We start from the raw sequence: 22899 nt of genomic DNA, 5'->3' as shown, positions 1-22899 counted from the left end.
TATTATGCTGCAGTTGTTTATGGAGAACGGTTTTGTCGAGTGACCTTCTTCTCTCGATAGAAACTCTACCGAATGGGTTATGAGGAGCTGAAGAAAAAAGGCTACGATCTTCCTGTTGATGCCATACCAATCAAAGCAGCAAAAGCATCCCGAGAAATTGCCAGTGAAGTAAGACCTTATCCCCTGTTGATGTTGATTGAATTGCAATTCATCACTTCAAAGCATTCTCAATGTAATTTTAAGTAGAACAAAATCTTCTGTGGGATAACAAATTAAAACAGTGAAATAGTCCCAGACATGCAGTGTAGGATGAAGGATAAGATCAAGGATATACTTATTATGTATGAAATTGTAACTGAATTTAGCCTTTAATCTTTCCTATCAAAAAACCACAATCTGTGACTCTCCAGGATTAGTACAAGATTAAGAGTTAATGTGCTTTGTAATTTTCCACAAAAATGGCAACATAAGTTAATTTTGAAAGAAGTGAGATATATTTTTTCCCCTCAGTACAAGTACAAAGATGGTTACCGCAAACAGCTGGGCCACCACATTGGAGCCCGGAACATTGAGGATGACCCCAAGATGATGTGGTCCATGCACGTGGCCAAAATCCAGAGTGACAGGGAGTACAAGAAGGACTTTGAGAAGTGGAAGACCAAGTTCAGCAGCCCAGTGGACATGCTGGGGGTGGTGCTGGCCAAGAAGTGCCAGACCTTAGTGAGTGACGTGGACTACAAGAACTACCTGCACCAGTGGACGTGCCTGCCTGACCAGAGTGATGTCATCCACGCTCGGCAGGCCTATGACCTCCAGAGTGATGTGAGTCTAAAGTTTCTCTTTGATCAATTAAATATTGTATCTGCTTTTCTCAGTGTCAAAATTCCCCTAAGGTGATGGGAGTTGAGGTTACACAATAAGTTCTACTTCCCTGGACTAATGTCCAGCTCTATCCAGTCACCAAACATCTGGCGGCATCATTATTCCACAAAGAAAGACCAGCAGAGTCATTGCTTTGATGGAAGCCTCTAGATTGCTGATCTAGGCAATGAACGCATGTTTCTGTTACATATTTTCTAAAATATTTTCTGATCTGAATATTTTGTTAATTGAAAATTCATACCAAAATTTTGAAATTTCACAGTTCATTGAAATAATATACATATATATGTACTCATATGTAATCTTATATACTATAAACTTTTATTTCTTTAGGTATACATGCTTTCATTTAGTGATTTGACACTTGTAATTTCAGAATTTGTACAAGGCTGATCTTCAATGGCTAAAAGGCATTGGCTGGATACCTACTGGTTCTCTAGAGGATGAGAAGAACAAAAGAGCTACTCAAATTTTGAGTGACCATGTTTATCGTCAGCACCCAGATAAATTCAAATTTTCCAGCCTTATGGACTCCATACCGATGGTTTTGGCAAAAAATAATGCTATTACCATGAACCATGTAAGTCCTTTCTTTGCATGAGTGAAGTATTGATTTTTTAAAATTGTATTTGGTGTAACTGAAATTTGTTAATATAAAAGAAAATTCATGTTCTATTCTTTTGTTGATATTAAAGTAAGTTTTAAAGTAAGTGTGCTTTTTCCTGACAGGAAATGTCTAAACCTGAAAGTGTCACAACCAGGTCACAGAGCAGAATCTCTTTAGTCTCAATAAGAATCAGACTCTCCATTACTGACCTGTCTTCTGTTTGTTTTAGCACCTCTATACAGAAGCTTGGAATAAAGATAAAACCTCTATCCACATTATGCCAGACACCCCTGAAGTTTTACTAGCTAAACAAAACAAAGTAAATTACAGTGAGGTAAGCAATATATTTGTGGTAAATGATATATTTTCCTTACAATGCACTTTGTAAATAAAACTTATAATTATTTATGTCTATTTCAGAAATTATATAAACTTGGCCTAGAAGAGGCCAAGAGGAAAGGCTATGATATGCGGCTCGATGCCATTCCTATTAAGGCTGCCAAGGCCTCCAGAGACATCGCCAGTGATGTAAGTACATGTGAGAAATTCTTCACCTTAGCTTTGGATCCAAGATCACTTTCTCTATCCTAGATTTATAGTAGAGCAAGTAAGCTATGAGGCTAAACTGTTGCTAGTGGTTTATTTTTGCAGCAGATAGTTTAAAATAATGGTAATAAAATTCTCAGCCCCCAGGTTAAATTCTAGCTATGGTTGAGTTCATTGCAACATGCATTTCAAAACATGTCCATTTCCTGCTAAACAAAGCATTGGATACTTGACTGTAAATCAGATATCTTTCTGGCTTTTCAACATGATATATTTCTTTTATACAATCAAACTTATTGCAGGGTTCCTTCAAAACTCAATCCATGCCTTACAAAGACTGAGTAAATGGGATACACTATTCAAAGTCCAACCATCCATGTGGACCATGTTTGTCCCTGCACCCAGTGATGGGCTGCAGAGATTTCCTTCTTTTAAAAAATTGGTTCTTTTTAGATATACATGATAGTAGAGTGTAGTTTGACATATTATACATATATGGAATAAAATAAAGATTTTCTCACATTTCTAAAAGTTTTATCCTTTCTTTTGTCCATCAGGTAGAAAATTTATTTTTCTTTTATTTCCAAAATGTGGGAAGTAATGTTCATAATTTAAAAAAATGAATGGTCAATGGGAATAGGAAAGGCAGTAGAATGAATCAGACATAACTTTCCCATGCTCATATATGAATACACGACCAATATAACTCCACATCATGTACAACCACAAGAATGGAAACCTAAATGGAATGGGTTGCACTCCATGTATGCATAATGTGTCAAAATATACCCTACTTCATGTACATCTAATTTTTTTTAAAAAATGGATAGTCAACAAAGGGTGAGTAATCTATATATCAACAAAGAAAACCAAGTTTTAAAATCAAATTTATAAAAACTATTTAATGACATAGGAAAATTCTTATATAATAACTGCAAAGAGCAGGCAACAACCCTTATAATGTATGACTCACATTCTAATTTTATTCTGTCTTATACACATGCACCACAAAAAATTCTTTGAGTCATGGAATTGTGTTTTAATTTTTTGGGTATATATATTTCATTTGTTTTTAAATGGTTTGTAAGATGCATGTATTATGTACTTATATAGTCAAAGGAAATCATTATTTTTTAATTAATAGAATAGTCCTAGTAATGTGTTTTACTAAAAGTCAAAATAAATGACAGTCTTTTTCTTCTTCTAGTTCAAGTACAAAGAAGGCTATCGTAAGCAGCTTGGTCACCACATTGGTGCCCGAGCTATACATGATGACCCTAAGATGATGTGGTCCATGCACGTGGCCAAAATCCAGAGTGACAGGGAGTACAAGAAGGACTTTGAGAAGTGGAAGACCAAGTTCAGCAGCCCAGTGGACATGCTGGGGGTGGTGCTGGCCAAGAAGTGCCAGACCTTAGTGAGTGACGTGGACTACAAGAACTACCTGCACCAGTGGACGTGCCTGCCTGACCAGAACGATGTCATTCATGCTCGGCAGGCCTATGACCTTCAGAGCGATGTGAGTGCTAAGGATCATAGAACATGCAAAAGTGGGAAGTTGGTGAATTAACTCCCCCTGGAGAAGGTAGCAATGGGTGACACCAAGCTCACCATCCTAGCCAGCAAAGAATAGCTTGCCTTTCTTCCTTAGGAATGTTAATCCTTTAACCCTCCAGACAAAATGGTGTGTAGTCTGAACACTACATGCCCACAAAGAGTTACACTATTTTCAGGTGTACTCTTACTTGATTTTATGACCTTTAGATAAGAATGCATTTCTAATGCAGGACTAAGTATTGATTCATTATTTTTGTCAACAGAATATGTATAAGTCAGATCTCCAATGGATGAGAGGCATCGGCTGGGTGCCCATTGGCTCTTTGGATGTGGAAAAATGCAAAAGGGCAACTGAAATTTTGAGCGATAAAATCTATCGTCAGCCTCCAGACAGATTCAAATTTACCAGTGTGACTGATTCTCTGGAACAAGTGTTGGCCAAGAATAATGCCATCACCATGAACAAGGTAAGATTTCAGAATTCGGAGAACCAAGGTGGGGCTCCTAACGCCGAAGTGAAGAAAAAGAAGAGTAAATGAGAAAAAGAAAGAAGTGCAATATTGAGCAACAAGAGACACCCATCATCCTTCATTATTTTTCCATCTAATCATCAAATTGATGATAGATTACATGGAGAAATAATGAAAACAAATCTTAAATTTCTCAACCACCATCACAAATGTCAAATTGATGATAAATTATTTATATTTTAATATTACAGTTACTTCATGGTCTTGATAAAATGGCATAAATTTATAGAAAGTACTCTGCATAAAAGATGTTTATTCTTGATTTTCTTTTAATGATCAACATACATTTTTCAGATACTCAGAAGTTACTTATAAATATCTTTTCTTTTGTGAACTGATTACTTGAAGAGGTTTATAATATACATAATGAATATAAAATGCCAAGACCTTTGTCTCTTTTTTTGTTGTTGTTTATAAAGTTATGGCCCTAAAGTTTCTATTAATTGTACACTGAATTTTCCCTGATGGATTTTTATCTTTTCTTTGATAGCGTTTATACACAGAAGCCTGGGACAAAGACAAGACCCAGGTCCACATAATGCCAGACACACCAGAAATTATGTTAGCAAGAATGAATAAAATCAACTACAGTGAGGTGAGCGTGACTGCTAATTCTTTGACATTTGCACACTGTTTCTTACTTCAATCAGTTTATTAATTACATGGTGATGTAATGCTACATGGCAACTTTATAAAGAATCTATTTGCTTCATGCAAAAAACAAATCTTAAATTTCTCAATCACCATCACAAATGTCAATCTTTAAGTAAAGAATTTTCATTTAAGGAGTACAAATGACAAGAATTAATGTTTTTAGCAGTATCTAAAATATTACCTAGGGTATTTTGTTTTATTTTATTTTTTAAATTTTTTAAATTATAGATGGATGCAATACTTTTATTTTATTTATTTATTTTTTTATGTAGTGCTAAGGACCAAACCTAATGCCTCAGATATGCTAGGCAAATGCTCTACCACTGAGTTATAACCCCAATCCCTTGTTTTATTATTTTGAAGTGAGGAAATTAGCAAAAGGCCAAATGTGTCTCTCCTTGATACTAAAGCAAAACTTTGGTAAATATGTCTAAGATTTTTAATATGCAAAATTAAAGTCAAGACTAAAATTACAGTTCCACCAAGTCATATAGACTTAATAGAGAGACAGGGACAGAGACAAAGAGAGAATATGAATGAGAATCTGTCTGTGTATATATTAATAAGCCATTTCCTTTTCACTTCTAGAGAGTGTAAGACCACATGCCCCCATTTTAGAATCCTAGGTGCTAAGGCAGAGAGTCAGCCTCCTTTCTGGAACAGGAATCCCCACTCAACAAGTCGTTGACCTGCCTTTGCTCAAGGGTTCCCAGGGACAAGGAACTTATCTCATAAATCCATCTATTCTGGAAAATTCCATTAGAAAGTGCTTCTGATACATGATTTTTAAAAAGTGCTTCTGAAATACTTAGTCACAACATTTCTCAAATCCTTGCAGCGCGCTGAAGCTAGCAGAACCAATCCATGCCTACCCTTAGAGGTAGAGATAGCCAGAGGGGTCTTCCCCCACCAGTCACACCCCAGGTTCTAAACAGTCCAACTTCCTGGGCATTCCTCACACAAAATCCCTGACAAAATGCGACTGAGACCTGAACAAACTACTTTGAGTAAGGAATGAACAAAGTAGAATATAGCTAGCTATCACATTTCCCCTTCTGGACATTTGATCTTCATTTCTGCATCCTGTGCCCCCCAGGGACACACTGGCTGCTCCTTCACTGCTGGTACACATAAACTTGGGATCAACTCCAAGGCATTTACATGGGCTGAAGCTGTTTCCCCTCCCAGAATTTATGCATTTGGAAATTTAAATCTCAGTTCAGAGATTGATAGTTATCTTTGTGGCATTTCTTTTTCTTATATTGAAGCTATGGGCTTAAGCTTGTATAGATTTTTGTGAATCTGTGACTTTGTAAGCTGATGGATTTATTTATTTTTTTTTATCCCAACTTGGTGCCACCAACAAGTAAAGTATTGTTTCTCTGACAGCACAGATCAATAGAACATTACTCTTCTTCAGGATATACTTCAGAGAATTTAGATAGAATAACCTCCATCTTAAGTGGCTTTAGGGATACAGACTGCAATTTTAGTGCTTGTGTAAGTAGCCATTCACCAAAAAATAAAAACATCAAGTCCTGCTCTCAGAAAGGAGTAAATTTTTAGCCAAACCTATAATGGAGGTCCTTAAATGAGACAGGAAAACATTCATTGCATGTGCAGAAATTTCAGGAGACAGGGCCCTTGTAAAACTATTCAGCATTTCTGGAATTTTCAACTCTGCTAAAGAAAGCTTAGAAAAAGTATAGGATGACTGATAGTTCAAAAAGACCAAGGGAGAACATCCTTGATTGAGAGCTTAACCTGCCTGGTTTCCTTCCTGTCTTTTCTCCGTCGACGAGCTTAGTTCAATTCTTTTGTACTTCCATTTCATTTAGGACAGGAAGATACAATGCGAATTTATTATATCACTCTTTTCCTTGAGGATTTTTCTTGGTTTCCTATTTTCTGTAGATTGAGCACCAGATTCTTTTCTTTAGGTATTCACAGTCCAACTTCAGATTCCTCTCCTGCCATCTCTTTCTGGGGCCTCTCCAACTTCTTTCACCAGCTGGTGCCTTCAGTCCACTGTGCATTGATTCATGCCATTCTCTCTTCCTTGGCTCCATCTTAGTCTATGGAAACCAGCCCATGATTCAAGGTCCAACTCAAAGATCACCCCTCTGCAGGAACTTCCCTGATCCTTAGTTCAGAATAAATGCCTCCTTTCTGGAGTTCTTTGCTAATAAGGTGGTTGAATCACCTGTTGAGGTATGATTTCTCAGCAATTGGTTCTGTAGGTTATCAGACTTCTATCACTTCTCCCAGAAGCTTTAAAGTTGAGAGAGTTTCCATCTTCATCTTTGATTTCCAAGTACAGAGTTAGTGTAGAAAAGATGTGAATTGAATTAATTGCTGTGAACAATCGCTTATTCACATTTTGCTACCTTAGGCCTGAATTGAAGTTTAGTTTTTCCAGTATTTTCAAACTCAATTCACTGCTTCAAAGATTTTTAAAATAGTATATTTTATATATGTATACATAAGCATACATACATATATATAAATTTCAACATCCTTTAAAATAAAGATGCAATGATCTTCATAGGTACCATTTTCAAGTGTTAATTCTAGTAAAAATCAAATGCAGAAGATTTGGTATTCTCCAAGACAATACTATCACAGACACTATCCGTGCAGAATTTTGTGAATTATCTGAGTCCTATATCAGTTTTTGGAGACGAGTGTCAACATCTGATGTTTCCCAATTCCAGAGTCTGTATAAACTCGCCAATGAAGAGGCAAAGAAGAAAGGCTATGACTTGCGAAGCGACGCCATCCCCATTGTGGCGGCCAAGGCCTCCAGGGATATTGCAAGTGATGTGAGTTGACAATTCCATTCCCAGGGTGTGATCAGTCTGATGTGGCATTTTCACTGACCTAAATCTTCAAAAACAAAAAGTATAACCACAAAACAAAATAACTTTCCTGGATTTTTGAAAGTATATTCTGATGTATTTGTCTGGGATTCTTCAGAAACCTACTTTTGAGGGAAATGGAAACTTTGGTATTTATAAAAAGAAGCTTGTAACCTGTAGGACACAGTGTCTTTAGTGAACACCGGTCCACCAAGAATGAGAAAGATCCATTCACGTGTAAACTGGCAGCATGCAGCTGCACTCTTGGAAATATTTACTTTAAAATTATCACTGTGCTTATAGAAAGTATAACTCATAAACTTAAGCTTGCCCACTGAGAATCAGGGCATGGCTTTTTGTAGCATTTTAATATGTAGTGTTTTCAAATGCATGTGGCATTTGGTATTACAGTTTGCCCTTGTAAGATTATAAAAAGAAGGCAATTGGTCAGGACCAAAAGGAGACTTCTGACCCAACCAGGTAGCCTTAACAGTAGCTCCTGGCTGTGTAGGGCAACCTTCCAGGTAAAACCATCAGTCTTTCTGGGTGCCTCGAGAACAGACCATTGCTCCAAAAGTCCAGGACCACTATTCAAGAATGTGGTCATACACTGTCCCTTGTTTTGGAATATCATAAAATTTACTCATTTGTGCACGTTAGATCCCCCCAAAAATTGATTTATGATAATCGTAGTAGTAGTACTAATAATAATGATAAAATAGTATTAGAGTTAGGAAGTGTGCTAAGCTGTGCTTAGAGCTTTATGTGCATTATCTCACTTTATAATTACCCTAGGCTTCACAATTACCCCTAATTTGTGAGTTTAAGCAACTTGCCCAAAATCAAAGTCTCAGTGGGTGGAGTTGAGACTCCAGACAACTTCATTCCTTCCCACTGTGCCGAGTTCCCTATTCCCCCTTACCGATTGTTCTCTATTTTCTAACTCAGTTGTCCTTGAAATCAGAAATACATATTTGGGATAATTGGCTTTAGTTCCCGGATGAAGTCATTGGACATGGAATAATAAAAGCATTGTTGACCCATGTGAAACTAGAACCCATAACCTCATGAGGAGCATGTTCTGATCAGTTGGGTTGCTATATCAACTTTACTAATTAGTTTTTAAAATGATGCCACAAATTTTCCATTGCCACTGAATGTAGGGATTCAATATAAATAATAAATTCTCTGTTGCCACTCTAGGCAGTACTTGACCTGGAGTACTTCACACTTACAGGAACCATACACTCCTTTTGGAGCTTATTAAACACACTGTGCCACCAGGCATGCTTTTCCTGACATGCTTTTAGTGTATGAAATCTAATTCCCCAGGTTTCCTGGTTCAAATGGGCTCTCCCTGACTTCCACAGGTAACCCCTCACCACTATGTGTGCTTTTAGCCTCCAGAACTATTGCTTAGTTCCAAACCATAGATGATTTTGAGAATACTCTACAATTAATGAATTCCATCTATTTTATCACATCTATATGCTTCCAGGGTAAAGGCCATGATACTAGCTACAGTTAGTGCTTAGCTGCAAATGTGAATTAAACTATAAGAAAGTAAGATGATTTTGTACAGATACGTGACCTCTAATGGTTTGCAATGAAGACTGATTTGTGCATTTTCATTTCAGTACAAATACAAAGATGGTTACCGCAAACAGCTGGGCCACCACATTGGAGCCCGGAACATTGAGGATGACCCCAAGATGATGTGGTCCATGCACGTGGCCAAAATCCAGAGTGACAGGGAGTACAAGAAGGACTTTGAGAAGTGGAAGACCAAGTTCAGCAGCCCAGTGGACATGCTGGGGGTGGTGCTGGCCAAGAAGTGCCAGACCTTAGTGAGTGATGTGGATTACAAGAACTACCTGCACCAGTGGACGTGCCTGCCTGACCAGAATGATGTCATCCATGCTCGGCAGGCATATGACCTCCAGAGCGATGTGAGTGCAGTGTCTGTCATAGAGCTGTGTGTGGAAATACTTTATACAATATGATGAGGCCTATTTATATACCTTTACATACAATCCATTGGCCTATTTAAGCTAGGATTTAATGCTCAGTAAATGAGAGTTGAATCAGAATTTCAAATAGTTTTATTGCTTATCATGAATACATTAGTAGTCCTTACAAGGAAATGAAGTTTCCAAGTGGAATTGATCTCATAAAAAACAAAACTTGGGCCAGGCATGATGGTGCATACCAATAAGCTTAGCTATTTGGGAGGCTAAATCAGGATTTCAAGTTCACGTGTGGGCAATTTAGTGAGAATGTGTCTCAAAAGAAAATATAAAAGAAATGATGTGACTCATTTGTGAAATACCCCTGGGTTCAATCCCCAGTACTAAAAAAGGGGGGAAAAATGGAATTAAGCAATGTTAGAATTCAGGGTCCACCAGAGGGAGACATTTTCTTTTATTCTCTTAATGGGGAATAAAGTAACACATGTTTATTAAAAGAAAAAATTACTCTGGAATTTGTTGTTGACTTCCTTGCCAAATGAATGAGAATTTAAGTATCGGAATGCTGATGCCAGCTAGGATTCAATGTTACACGTCATTCTTAGGAAATGAAGGAAGCTGCTGGATATAAGCTATTGGGTGATTTCGCTGACTCTTGATCCTTCAGTGAAGCTCTCTGTATTGAGGGGGTCACACGATAATAACAGAATTTAGTACCATTAAAAGTAGATGCACAATCTTAAATCAGGGTATGAGAAGTACATTTCCTGCACTATATATTTTATAAACATTTAAAGGAATTTTTAAACATTAGGGAACTTTGGAGGATAAAACAAATTCACAGTAATCATACATTAATTGGCTATGTCAAGAAACTGTACAGCCCATCTGAAAAACTCCCACACCTCTTCTGTAGCTTTCAACATACACAGCCCTGTGTCTCAAAGAAGAAAGGCTTTCTTGCACATAACAGATAGTTAAGAAGGGTCATTGTCACCTATGGAGTGACAGTGTCAACAGACTGCCAGCCATCTGTCTGTCAATTACCTTTTCTGGATTGGCTTCCTCCCATTGTGATTGGTCTTAATAATGTGGGAGGCATTTGAAAAATGTTGTTTTTCATTCTCGCTGTTGTTATTTAGAGGGGCGATAGCTAGTCAGCGCCGGACAATTCCAGTAGGCTTTTTTGTCTGCAAAATACCTGTTTATATTTTCTACTTAGTTGTGTTTATAGGAGAACTCTTTCCAATGAATTGAACAGAGGTCCAATACCATTGTTCAGAAGTAGTTATGAATACCTAAGGAGTACATAAAAGTCTTTAGCAGAAAAAAAAAAAACTAAAAATGAAGTGAGAAAGATATGGCAAGATAATTCTGGATAAGAGTCAGTGCTTCCTGTCCTGAGAGCCTGAGGGGCCAGGAACTGGAACACTGAACCAATGCCATCGTCATTCACAGTCCTGAATCTTAGATGGTATTGAAGTTGTCAAATGTCTGTCTTGGGACCTAGGGATACTACATCATTATTGTATATTACTCCCCCCGCCTCTCTTTTAAATTATTTTTAGATGATGATAAACCTTTATTTTATTCATTTATTTACATGTGGTACTAATAATCAAACCCAGAGCCTCACACACGCTAGGCAAACACTTTGCCACTGAGCCATAACCCTAGCCCCTCTCTCTTTTTAAAGGAGTATTACAAATATTTTGAGTTATTAGAAAAGGTACATAGAAGGTAATAATAATCCAGCTCAATCCAACCACTAAAAAAAGTCTATTCCTACACCTGTAATTCATTTACCCCTATTGTTTCCTGTACTATTTATGCATTTAATATTATGTTAACATTACTACATATCATCAATATTCTTAGAAAATGAGGCTTTTAATAGTTGCAGACAGTTTCATTTACCAAGGCCTGACATTGATTTATTGATGGCCTGTTGTTGGACACATGTGTGGTTTCTCCCTCTGAGGTGGCATTCTTTGCTGTGCTTGTGGACGTTATATGTGACAGTGTTCACTGAACTGACTGAGAGAAGATATTAGTTGGGATCCTAACAAGTTGAAATATTTGACAACCCATTATTGTGGCTTGGAGACATTTCTGGGTCAATTTTGAGCACATTTCTTCTTTTAGTCTGCTTGATACAGTGAGTTTGTTTTCTATAAGAAAAATATGGAATCATATTTTATTGTTGATGCCATTTGCATATTTGCTCTAAATATTTTGGTCCTGATGAAGAGTTTCTGCATTATTTTTTCCTTTTCTCAGAATGTTTACAAGTCTGATCTCCAGTGGCTGAGAGGCATTGGCTGGGTCCCCATTGGGTCTCTGGATGTGGTCAAGTGCAAGAGAGCTGCAGAGATACTGAGTGATAACATCTACCGTCAGCCTCCGGACAAGCTGAAGTTCACCAGTGTGACGGATTCTCTGGAGCAGGTGCTGGCCAAGAACAACGCCCTCAACATGAACAAGGTGAGCCCCAAATGCCTCAAACTTTCAAGACTTTCCAAGATGCCAAAAGAAGTTATGATACTTTAATGAAGAGCAGATTAAAAATTATTCATGAAGGAGTAGGGTCACATTTACCTTTTAAATTACATACTTGAAATCTTCTAAATAATTTCTATTTCTAGTTTTGACCTCAATAATGAAGGGTAAGTCTCAAATCTCCAGTGGAATACAGGTCAATAGTAACTGTTTTTACTTTGTTTTTTTGTAATTCTTATCTCAAATGTTTTCAATCAATATCTTATCTTTTTTTATAGCGTTTATACACAGAGGCTTGGGACAGAGACAAGACTCAGGTTCACATAATGCCTGACACACCAGAGATCATGTTGGCAAGACAGAACAAAATCAACTACAGTGAGGTGGGGGCGAAACCTGTGGTGCTGCACTTATTCTGTTGCTGTCATTGTTGGGGTTTCTACACTCAGTTTTGGGGAGATCCTTGGGCCTCAGCTATAATGGTGCATGGGGGCTTCCTTACAAATGATCAGCCCATCCAACATTTCCTCTCTGGGTCGAAGGTGCTATTTCATGGGATTCTGAACAAATGAAGTTACATTGTCTTCTTCAGTTTATGGCCATTCCCAGGGTGAATTAGTGGCACTAAGCAGTATTTTGGGCATTTCTAAGAAATAGAGTTGCCAGTTAAGACACTGGTCCACTATTTATACTAAACATTCTTTGTTTTTGCCTGAAATTTGAGTTCAGTTGGGGGTACTATATTTTTATTTGCTAAATTGGCAAGCCTAACAAAGAGGTCTCTAGTAATATGTACCCTTTCTCCACTGGGGTCCTGAATAAAATTGAGCACTAAAACTGTGGAGTAGAAATAGAAGTCAAAATGTCACTTTATTTCTTTTAACTACTAGAGTTAGGTCAAAGGACACATATGTACGAGAGTCAAATAAACCAGCTACCTGAACATGGGAATTGGTTTCCCTACCAGGGTACTGGCATCCTGGGAACAGGTAGTCTGCCTGTCCCCCTGCCTGTCCCCTCAGAGATGAGGCCCTTCTTAGAGAGGGCCCTAGGCTGGTTCCTCTGAGAAAGAGAGAGCTGAGCTGAGCATGCCCACTAATCCCATCCTCACTAACAGCACCAATCAGTAAGTCCCTGCACCTCCCCAGGCAGAGAGAGTAAGGGACAGAGGAAGGCCAGAGTTAAATAATTGAACTTCTTGTCTAGAAAGAAAATCTTAAGAGGAAAGAAGCATTCTCCATCAATAACACTGCTTACTGATTTTTTTAAAAAAGTAAAATATAATTTTATAGACATATATTTTACTAATATCATAGGGCCAAAATTTAGAATCTTGAAGTTGAGATTATAGTCAAATTAACTATGTTTTAAGTTACTTTTTTCTCTGATTTACTTTCTAAACATTAAAAAATAATGTTGTCACAAAATTTTAAGTAATAAATGAACAAAATGTATGTGTTTTATTTATAAATTAATAATATTAAACACTGTTCTGCTATTTCTTTTATACTTAGTAGTATGTATGAATTGATGCTCTATCAATCTGTACTACTAGATTATATCCATCTATATTGATATGTCTATCATTAACCATATTACAAGCTGCAAATGATGTACATTAACCTAAAATGATATAAACAAAATAGATGAATATTTCAATCTATATTTATACCCATATACTAACACTATATAGTTTTTTTGGTAGAATATAATTTATTTCCTGGAAACTTAAGATAGTTTCCATTTTCTAGTCCTTTAAAAAGTATATGGTATAAATCACTTGATAAAATCCAAATAGTTGCTGTCAAATCGTTTGCTTTAACTCTTTGACTTTTTTCCTGCAGAGTCTGTATAAACTCGCCAATGAAGAAGCAAAGCAGAAAGGCTATGACTTGCGAATTGATGCCATCCCAATTGTGGCAGCCAAGGCCTCCAGAGATATCGCCAGTGACGTAAGTAGTGGCACTCAGATATTTATGTGGAAGGATGGGGTGGGGAGGCAGGCTCACTATTAAGACACGAAGATGCATCCAGATGTCTTACTGAACATTGATGGATTAGTGATTCTAAAGCAAATAAATACTTTTTATTTGAAATACTTATTTTTCAATTCCAAAATTCTTTAATGTCCAGGTCCCGTGGAGAAAGAGTTATCCTTAACTTTGGTATAAAATTGAATCAGAATCCATAGTTTTTCATAATTATGAGAAAGTCATTTTCACATTTTGACCATGTAACCCTGACATAATTAAGAAAATGCTAGAAGAGTAATCACTTGGTTAACTGCTTCAGTTCAACAGCAGGTGAACACTGGGTAGGCAGCCTGGGCTAGGAAAATGTACCTTTTCCCAAACCGGCTCTGTATTTTTGCCAACTCTTTCTTTGAAAATTACTTTAAGTGCTTCCTTTTGAGTTATTTTTCAATGAAAAATAGACAAACAACCAAAAGCAAAGAATGATGAACCTGTTGCTCTCTGAAGGAAACAGATCCCTTGGTAGAGCATTCAGACCTCTTCAAACAGGTATTAGAATTTGTGTGATGTTGTTGTCTAAAGTAGATAGAAAATATCCACAGTCAGCACTTGCCACTACCAGCAAAATATTTTCTTGCTCACTTACAGTTCAGTTTCTTACTTGAGGAATCCCCAAAAACCTCAGCCAGCTATCTCCAGCACAGCAGGGCGAACGCAATCCAGTCCATCTCAAGGATTTCAAGTGACCCCCAAAAGTCAACAGAGTCAGATTTGGGAGGGGCAAAGGGTGGGTGGGGAGAGAGAAATGTGGACTCAGGACTAGCATTCTTAAATCCCATGTGAGATTTCCAGGTTAGTGATGTCACTGGACCAAGACGAAGAAAAGGCAGTGTATGGTACAGATTAATCTTCTGAAAAGTGTTGCTGCCTTTATTTCTAGGAACTAAATGTCTACAAACCATAGGACTGTGTAACTCAGCCTGTCTTCCCAATTTAGACTATTGCTATGAAGTTTAATCAGTTTGGGATAAGGAATATAGTTGATGTATAGATACTTTCATTTTTTTTCTGCAAGAATTAGCAATTTTAAAATAACAATGTTTTAAATCAATGAGATTTTTAACACTTTCTATCTGTTTTTATTTTTGAAACAACCACTTTTAATGCAGTACAAATACAAAGATGGTTACCGCAAACAGCTGGGCCACCACATTGGAGCCCGGAACATTGAGGATGACCCCAAGATGATGTGGTCCATGCACGTGGCCAAAATCCAGAGTGACAGGGAGTACAAGAAGGACTTTGAGAAGTGGAAGACCAAGTTCAGCAGCCCAGTGGACATGCTGGGGGTGGTGCTGGCCAAGAAGTGCCAGACCTTAGTGAGTGACGTGGACTATAGAAACTACCTGCACCAGTGGACATGCCTGCCTGACCAGAATGATGTCATCCATGCTCGGCAAGCCTATGACCTCCAGAGCGATGTGAGTGCCTGAGAGCCATGGTAACTGTGCTCGTGGGAGTAACGTATAGTTACACACAGACTAAGGTCTGATACTAGAAAGAAACCTCAGAGGACGCGATGTTTCTCATCTCTCTTCCTCATTTTTTCAAGTAACCCTTACCTTTTTTTTTTTTTTTTTCTTTCTTTCTTCTTTTAAATAGAGGACATAGTAACATGAAACTCTCTCCAATTTTTCTTCATTTTTTTTCCTCCCCCTTTGAGTACTGGGGATTGAACTCAGGGGCACTTGATCACTGAGCCACACCCCCAACCCTATTTTGTATTTTATTTAGAGACAAGGTCTCACTGAGTTGCTTAGACCCTTGCTTTTGCTGAGGGTGGCTTTGAACTCGTGAAACTCCTATCTCAGCCTCCCAAGTCGCTGGGATTACAGGCATGGGCCACTATACCCGGCTTTCCTTTATAATTTAAAAGATAGAAATATAAAGTTTAATGTACCAAGTTTTCCAGTGGGCTATTTTTTCCACTTTGGAAATCAAGTGTTATAACAATTTCAGTAATACTTGCTTGTGTGTTTGATTTCACCAGAATATCTATAAATCTGATCTCCAATGGCTGAGAGGCATTGGCTGGGTCCCCATTGGATCTCTGGATGTGGTCAAGTGCAAAAGAGCTGCAGAGATACTGAGTGATAACATCTACCGTCAGCCTCCGGACAAGCTGAAGTTCACCAGTGTGACGGATTCTCTGGAGCAGGTGCTGGCCAAGAACAACGCCCTCAACATGAACAAGGTGAGCCCCCAATTTTGGGGGAAATGAAACAGAATTGAAGATCATTTAGAATACCTATGATTGTTTAGGTTGGTCTTTTTTGTTTTATCCAATTAAATTACTATCCAATGTATAGTGATATGGTTGAGTTTTCTTTTATATAAGAATTTTAAATACATAGGATTTCTGCTTTGATATTGCTCACAAAATAGAGTTAAGAATAGGACAGCTCTTTTGGGTTCAAATTGTTTGAAGTCCATAAGAGTTCTGTATCATTTGGTATAAAGCTTTCTTTTCTTGCTGGGTACCTGCCTAGTTAAGTATAGAAAAAACAAATCAGATGCAAATCTTTATACCATTCATTCAAAGGAACTCTAAAGATGGCATAGTCAGGCATATTTGCAGTTAATAAATGAAGAAAAACAAAACCATAGGAACAATTTAATACAGCCACCACACACATACAAATGTGTACATATGCTTGGGAAATGCCTGCTTTTAATTTAGTTGGATTATGTGTGACCTGGTAACATCACATTTATTTTTAATTGCAGTGAATACTCTGTAAAATCAAAGAGGTTGAAAAATATTAACATACTGTACACAGTGCAGATACCAAGGAGGTTGGCTTTAAGTTTTATCATTATCTCTTAATTAAAAACTGTTTACAAAAAACCTACTTATTCTAATTCATTAATCTTTTTATCCTTCACAGCGTTTATACACAGAAGCCTGGGAAAAAGATAAGACCCAGGTCCATATTATGCCTGATACACCTGAAATTATGTTGGCGAGACAAAATAAAATAAATTATAGTGAGGTGAGACCATTTGTTTTATTTCCTTCATCTGGCCACATTGATTTCTGCTGATGTAGAAATGTCATAATTATGGATTTAATCATCAAGCAGACTAATTAGTTTATCATTGTATTTTATGCTTATTAGCCTACCTTGACTATACATATCATTATAATGAAATAGGTAGATAGAAAAATAAATAAGCACAAAATATCTCAGGAGGGAAAAATCCTTATAGTCAACCATTAATATCTGAAACATTAATTTTCATCTAAAATAATTATTGCTGTTTACCAAATTAGAACTTGCTTCAAAATTTGTTCTGCATGTTGTTTGGGTTTTGTTTTCATTTACTTCATCTGTAAAATGGGATAAAAATCCCTATATTGAAAATATTCTGTGGTAACTAAATGAGGTAAAATATATAAATGCCCAGTGTAGAACCTGGTGCAAAATAGTTGCTTAATAAACTTTCTTTCTTTTACTCTAATTTCACTTGAAAATTAGATTTGTTTAATATGCAACATGCTCAAAATAGTAAGGTTAATTTATAATAAAGGAAATAAGAATTCTTAAACTAACCCATTTCAAAATTGCCTCAGGATAATAATATTTTCATGAGCTATTTCAGCCTTGCTAAACTTGTAATTCTATATCTTTTCAGTCCAGAAATCCTGTTGCATAGTTCTTGCTCAATTGCTCTTGCCCAAGTTAAGAATTAATCTGGTTGATTCAAGAAGAATACTGATTTCCTATATGGTTAAGTGTCTTCATTTTAAAAATAAAATGACAGACTTTTCCGTTTGAGAACACTGGAAAATTTAAACATTTAGTCTCAAGACTTGAGTAGATTATTATTTTACCATTACCAGATGAAGAATTATTTTTATTATTTTTTGTCTATATTTATGTAAACCTAAGAAGGAGGCATGCTTATATCAAATTACCAGGACAAATAAAATGAAGCAGATATGACTTCACTTTCTTCATCATTATAAAACAGAACTGAGCTGGGCACCATAGCAGATGTCTGTAATCCCAGAGGCTCAAGAGGCTGAGGCAGGAGGATTGCAAATTCAAAGCCAGTTTCAGCAACTAACTGAGACCCTGTCTCAAAATAAAAAAGGGTTGGGGATGTAGCTCAGTGGTAAAGTGCCCCTGGGTTAAATTCTGGCTCCTCCACCACCACAGGAAAAACAGACCTGAGAAGGATCACAAGTATTTGATTGAACTTGGCTTCACTCGCTTTCGAATGAGTAGTTTTCTCCTGGCCACAGAGCTTCTCTGTTGGATTACCTTCTCCAGGAGCTTTATCTTAGCTAGGCAGATGAAGTTAGCTTCTATCCCAGATTGTAATGCATCTCACAAACCTCTCCCTTTGGTTTACTGAGACGAGTGGTGGTAGATTTTATTTTTCAGGCTGCTGAGAGGATATTGGGCCATTTTTAATTCTAAAAATTTCAGTTGGATCTACTGAGATTGCAAGAATATGTTAATTCCCTAAGAAATGCTTTCTAAAGAGTAGATTTCAGAGTGGCACACTTGAACTTCTGCTCAAGCTGTGACCAAGGGTACCTTCATTCTGTACTTTACTCCGAAAAGTAAGACAAAGCAAACACATCTTACTCATTTCCCTTAGATTCTCACTTACCTATTCCAATTCTCTTGCGTAAGTGACCTACCAAACTTTAAAATGTAGCCTTAATGATAATGAAAAGTGTTCTCTTCTTTGAAGTACTACATATTTTATAAATGTTGGGAGAATTCAAAAAATCTGTTTGATCTGAAGCAAAGTGATGATTTAAGCACATATTCTCCCAATATCATGGAAAAACATAATAGATAAAGTATTGGATTCTCTAGTTATAAAAGAAATATTTGCAGAAAAAAATTTTTTAAACCCTTTGAATTTTCTCTTAAAATATTAAATTTATTTTTATTTTTACTTTAGCTTTTCCTTGTGAAATCTTAAAAAAATGTAAACTGTCACATCTTGCTAATCCATATTATAGATATCCAATAACATCTAAGACTAAAGTCATTTAAATATTAATGCTTCTCCATAATATTTAAAATTCAGATATCGGTACAGTGTTCTTAATTCAATTTGATAATAATGAAACAATTATTTCTGCCATACTTTTAAAGAATTATCCTTACATTTAAGATTTGATCTTTACTTGGGTCTAATAATTTAACAGTATGCTAACAATGTAAGATAGAAAGAAGGATCTAAAAGAATTGTAGATCATTGTTTTTCCTTTAAAGTCATAAGTGATTTCTAAATCCTTTTCTAGAACTATGTTCTATGTTCTAGAACTAGTTCTATGTCTGCTTTAACTGACTGAATAAATCTTGATTGTAGAGAAAATGAGAAAGTAAGATTGGATGATTAAGTTGTAGGCTGATGTGAGTGAGTGTCTCTGTATTGGATACAGGGACAAGCTGCCTTTCAACCTCAGTTACCTTTGAGTTTTACAAAGGCTTTCTAAGGGGTATATTGGCTTGCTCACTTTAAGCAAAGGAGTTAACAAAACTTCAACTTCTGCACATATTCCCTACCTGGGAATGCCCTGCCCTTGACTGGTGTTCCATTTCCTTTTCTCTCACTTTAAAATAAGAAAAGCACAGTTTAAAGGTGAGGAGAGAAACTCGATCCCCTAAAAATGCAACTTGTGATCTTGACTTTAATTCTGGAGAGAAAAATGAATAAAGGATTTTATTGGGATAATTGAAATTTGAACAATCCTGTATATTAGATAATGATATTCCATCAATATTAAATTTCTGGCATTGGATAAATATATTGGGATTATATAAAACTATTTTTTATTCTTTAGAGATAGATACATGGTGAAGCATTTAAGGTAAAGTTCATGAGACCATTAGTTTTAAATAAATACTAGTGTAGTTCTACAATCAAAGTTCTACATCCATTCTTTTGACAAAATTAGAGTTTTGCAATGAATGTGAATTCTGTGAGAACCAATTAATTTTCTCTTAATTGTTTCAACAATTGAAAATAATAAAAGAATATATATAATATATACACACATAAAAAGGGAGGGAGAGAATATAAATATATGGCAAATGTTAAAGAATTGGTTAGTTGGATGTTCCTTTTACCATTCTTGCAACTTTTCTGTAGATTCAAAATGTTTCACAAAAAGGACAATACACACTTGAAAATATTGAAACATACACTTAGATATTTGACCAAATATTTTTATATGAAGATTTTATTTTTAAAAGAAAAAAATGAATATCTGTCCCAATAGGTACTATGTTATCTGTCAGAGAATATTAAAATAAAACTTTGTCAATTTAATTCAATAGTGCCTGAGAAGATCTTTTTCAGTCAAGGCACTGTGACCTCCTATAATTCACAAGAATCTTTTAAAAGATTCAATAAATTTTTACTTTTTATGTTAAAAATAGTTTATCAAAATATATTTTATTTTTACTTATTGAATACCAGTATTTGCAGTTGTTTTAAATTTCATGTTTTGAGGATTCAGAATTGATTAAAATTCTTATAAACAAAGAAACTGACAAAAAAGGCTAAAGACTATAAGTATAGATGATTTATTTAAAGTATGGTTCTCAAACTATGTTCCCATAGAACACTGCATTTTGCCTTCTGTGTCTCTGTCCTGCCAGGGGCTGAACGGTGGTGGTGGTTTCTCTATCCAAGAAAAAAAATAAGTAGAGTTTTAGCATTTTTGTGTTTTTGACTCATAAATCTTTGGTACCCTCTATCCCCACATCTGCTAACAATTTCCAGTAGTTATCACCAATGAGAGGAGAGAAAATATTAACAGAGAAATTGAGAAGCAGCGATCCATCCTTCATTTAGGGACTCATGCTCAAGTGGTAATGATCTATATTATTATATAACCATATTGGCTGCTAGAAAAGTTGTTCCTAATCCAAATTTGGAGCTAAATGAGTATTTCTGGATTGTTCATTTAGAGCAAATGCTGAACAACATAAACACATTTAAGAGCTATTGATTTAATGTATAAAAATCTATGAGGATTTGTACAAAGAGAAGTTGTGATGTTAAAATTCGCTGAATGTGGAATTTCCACTTAATTGTTTCAAAAACTGGTAAAATAAAGAGTTTTTTTTTTTTAATTTAAAACTGAATATACTAATGTAGTTCTACATCCATTCTTTTGACAAAATTAAAGTTTCAGAGTGAATGTGAGTTCTGTATCTCAAAGCTATTACTTCTTTCCTCAGAACCTCTATCGCCAGGCCATGGAAGAAGCCAAGAAAGAAGGCTATGACTTAAGAAGTGATGCCATTCCCATTGTGGCTGCCAAGGCCTCCCGGGACATTGCCAGTGATGTAAGTTGATTGAGTCCTGACATTGGTCACATTAGGCCAGCCACCTGCATGGGGGTTTGTGTTATTGGAATATTAGCAGGAAGTCTCCTCAGTCATTGTCCATCTTAATGCCCTCAAATGCATGACCATATAAATTGGGACTTGAGACTATAGGGTGACTTCCCCAAGGTCACAACCCTCATAGTGTCCAAGCCTAGATTGGAATGTGGTTCTTTTGACTATTGTCCTTTCATCTTTGCTTGCTGTAGTGAATGCCTCACTTAAAGTCAGTTGGACATGTTGAGCTACCCAAAACCTCACAAATTCTCCTTTGGATACACTCAAAGCAAAAAAGCCAAAAAAGAAGCAGGCATACCTGAGTGCTCGCCCATAGGAAGGAAGAGATAGGATAGCAAAAAGGCTAGATGCTGTTGAATCTACAGGATCAGTATTTTTTTCTTTTTCTCTAAAAACAAAAACATCATATTCCTGGATATCTTAAAAATTCATCCAAAAGTAAAAAATTGTTCATTCTTGTAGGTGTTTAAAATTTTTAAGTTGTGGCCCCCCCCAAAAAAGGAAAAAAACCCACATAAAATTTACCATCCAAACCATTTTCAAGTATAAAATTGAATAGCATTCAGCATATTCACATTGTTGAACAACAGCTCTCCATAACTTTTTGATCTTACAAAACTGAAACTATGTCCATTAAATAAAATTGCCCATTTTAAAATTACCTCTCCTGGATTATTTGTGAAGAGGAAACTCTTTCTCAGACCACCCTATAAAAACACACACCCTAGTTGTTCTCTCAGATGGGCTGGCTCACATGAGGACTTCTGAGGCACTGTTATGACTTATCACTCTCATTGGGTTCACTTTTCCAACGTTCACATTTTACCACCTTAACAACATAGAATTCTCCAGCGTATGTAGAGGAATTGTCAGGGGTCCTTCTGTGGAGATGTCACTGAGCACAGCTCCTTCTTTGGACATGTGTCCCATGTGCAGCGTCAGGGCAGCTCATTTAAGGAAATTCCCTGTCAACTTGAGGATTTCACGGAAAGAACAGCAGGGAACAGCCTTGGTGCCACCTCCTCATGTACTGGTTCTCTCTTTCAGTACAAATACAAAGAAGCCTACCGTAAGCAGTTGGGTCATCACATTGGTGCCCGAGCCATACACGATGACCCCAAGATGATGTGGTCCCTCCACATTGCCAAAGTGCAGAGTGACCGTGAGTACAAGAAAGAATTTGAGAAATACAAGACAAGGTACAGCAGCCCAGTGGACATGCTTGGTATTGTTTTGGCCAAGAAATGCCAGACCTTGGTCAGTGATGTGGACTATAAACACCTTCTACATGAGTGGACTTGCCTGCCCGACCAGAATGACATCATTCATGCACGGAAAGCCTATGACCTCCAGAGCGATGTAAGTATCCCTAATGCTGCCTCTC

At 36.6% G+C, this 22899-nt stretch overlaps 1 protein-coding gene across 29 annotated transcripts in view; it reads left to right on the top strand.

Moving 5' to 3' along the window:
- Positions 1-22899, top strand: part of NEB (nebulin) — a 200464-nt gene that overhangs the window by 75632 nt on the left and 101933 nt on the right. For 26 of the 29 annotated variants that reach the window (XM_079134469.1, XM_079134460.1, XM_079134470.1 and 23 more), the window contains 18 exons: positions 61-168; positions 511-822; positions 1259-1462; positions 1719-1823; positions 1910-2017; positions 3243-3554; positions 3856-4059; positions 4613-4717; positions 7491-7598; positions 9272-9583; positions 11882-12085; positions 12379-12483; positions 13945-14052; positions 15243-15554; positions 16124-16327; positions 17022-17126; positions 21351-21458; positions 22563-22874. In XM_079134469.1, the coding sequence (XP_078990595.1) occupies positions 61-168; positions 511-822; positions 1259-1462; positions 1719-1823; positions 1910-2017; positions 3243-3554; positions 3856-4059; positions 4613-4717; positions 7491-7598; positions 9272-9583; positions 11882-12085; positions 12379-12483; positions 13945-14052; positions 15243-15554; positions 16124-16327; positions 17022-17126; positions 21351-21458; positions 22563-22874 (3336 nt within the window). The remainder of the gene's footprint in view (positions 1-60; positions 169-510; positions 823-1258; positions 1463-1718; positions 1824-1909; positions 2018-3242; positions 3555-3855; positions 4060-4612; positions 4718-7490; positions 7599-9271; positions 9584-11881; positions 12086-12378; positions 12484-13944; positions 14053-15242; positions 15555-16123; positions 16328-17021; positions 17127-21350; positions 21459-22562; positions 22875-22899) is intronic. The other 3 variants (XM_079134459.1, XM_079134458.1, XM_079134464.1) reach the window with 3 other exon arrangements.

This window comes from Sciurus vulgaris (assembly GCF_902686455.1).
Source record: "Sciurus vulgaris genome assembly, chromosome: 3".
Classification (NCBI taxonomy): domain Eukaryota; kingdom Metazoa; phylum Chordata; class Mammalia; order Rodentia; family Sciuridae; genus Sciurus; species Sciurus vulgaris.
This window is presented reverse-complemented; position numbering and strand designations above follow the sequence as displayed.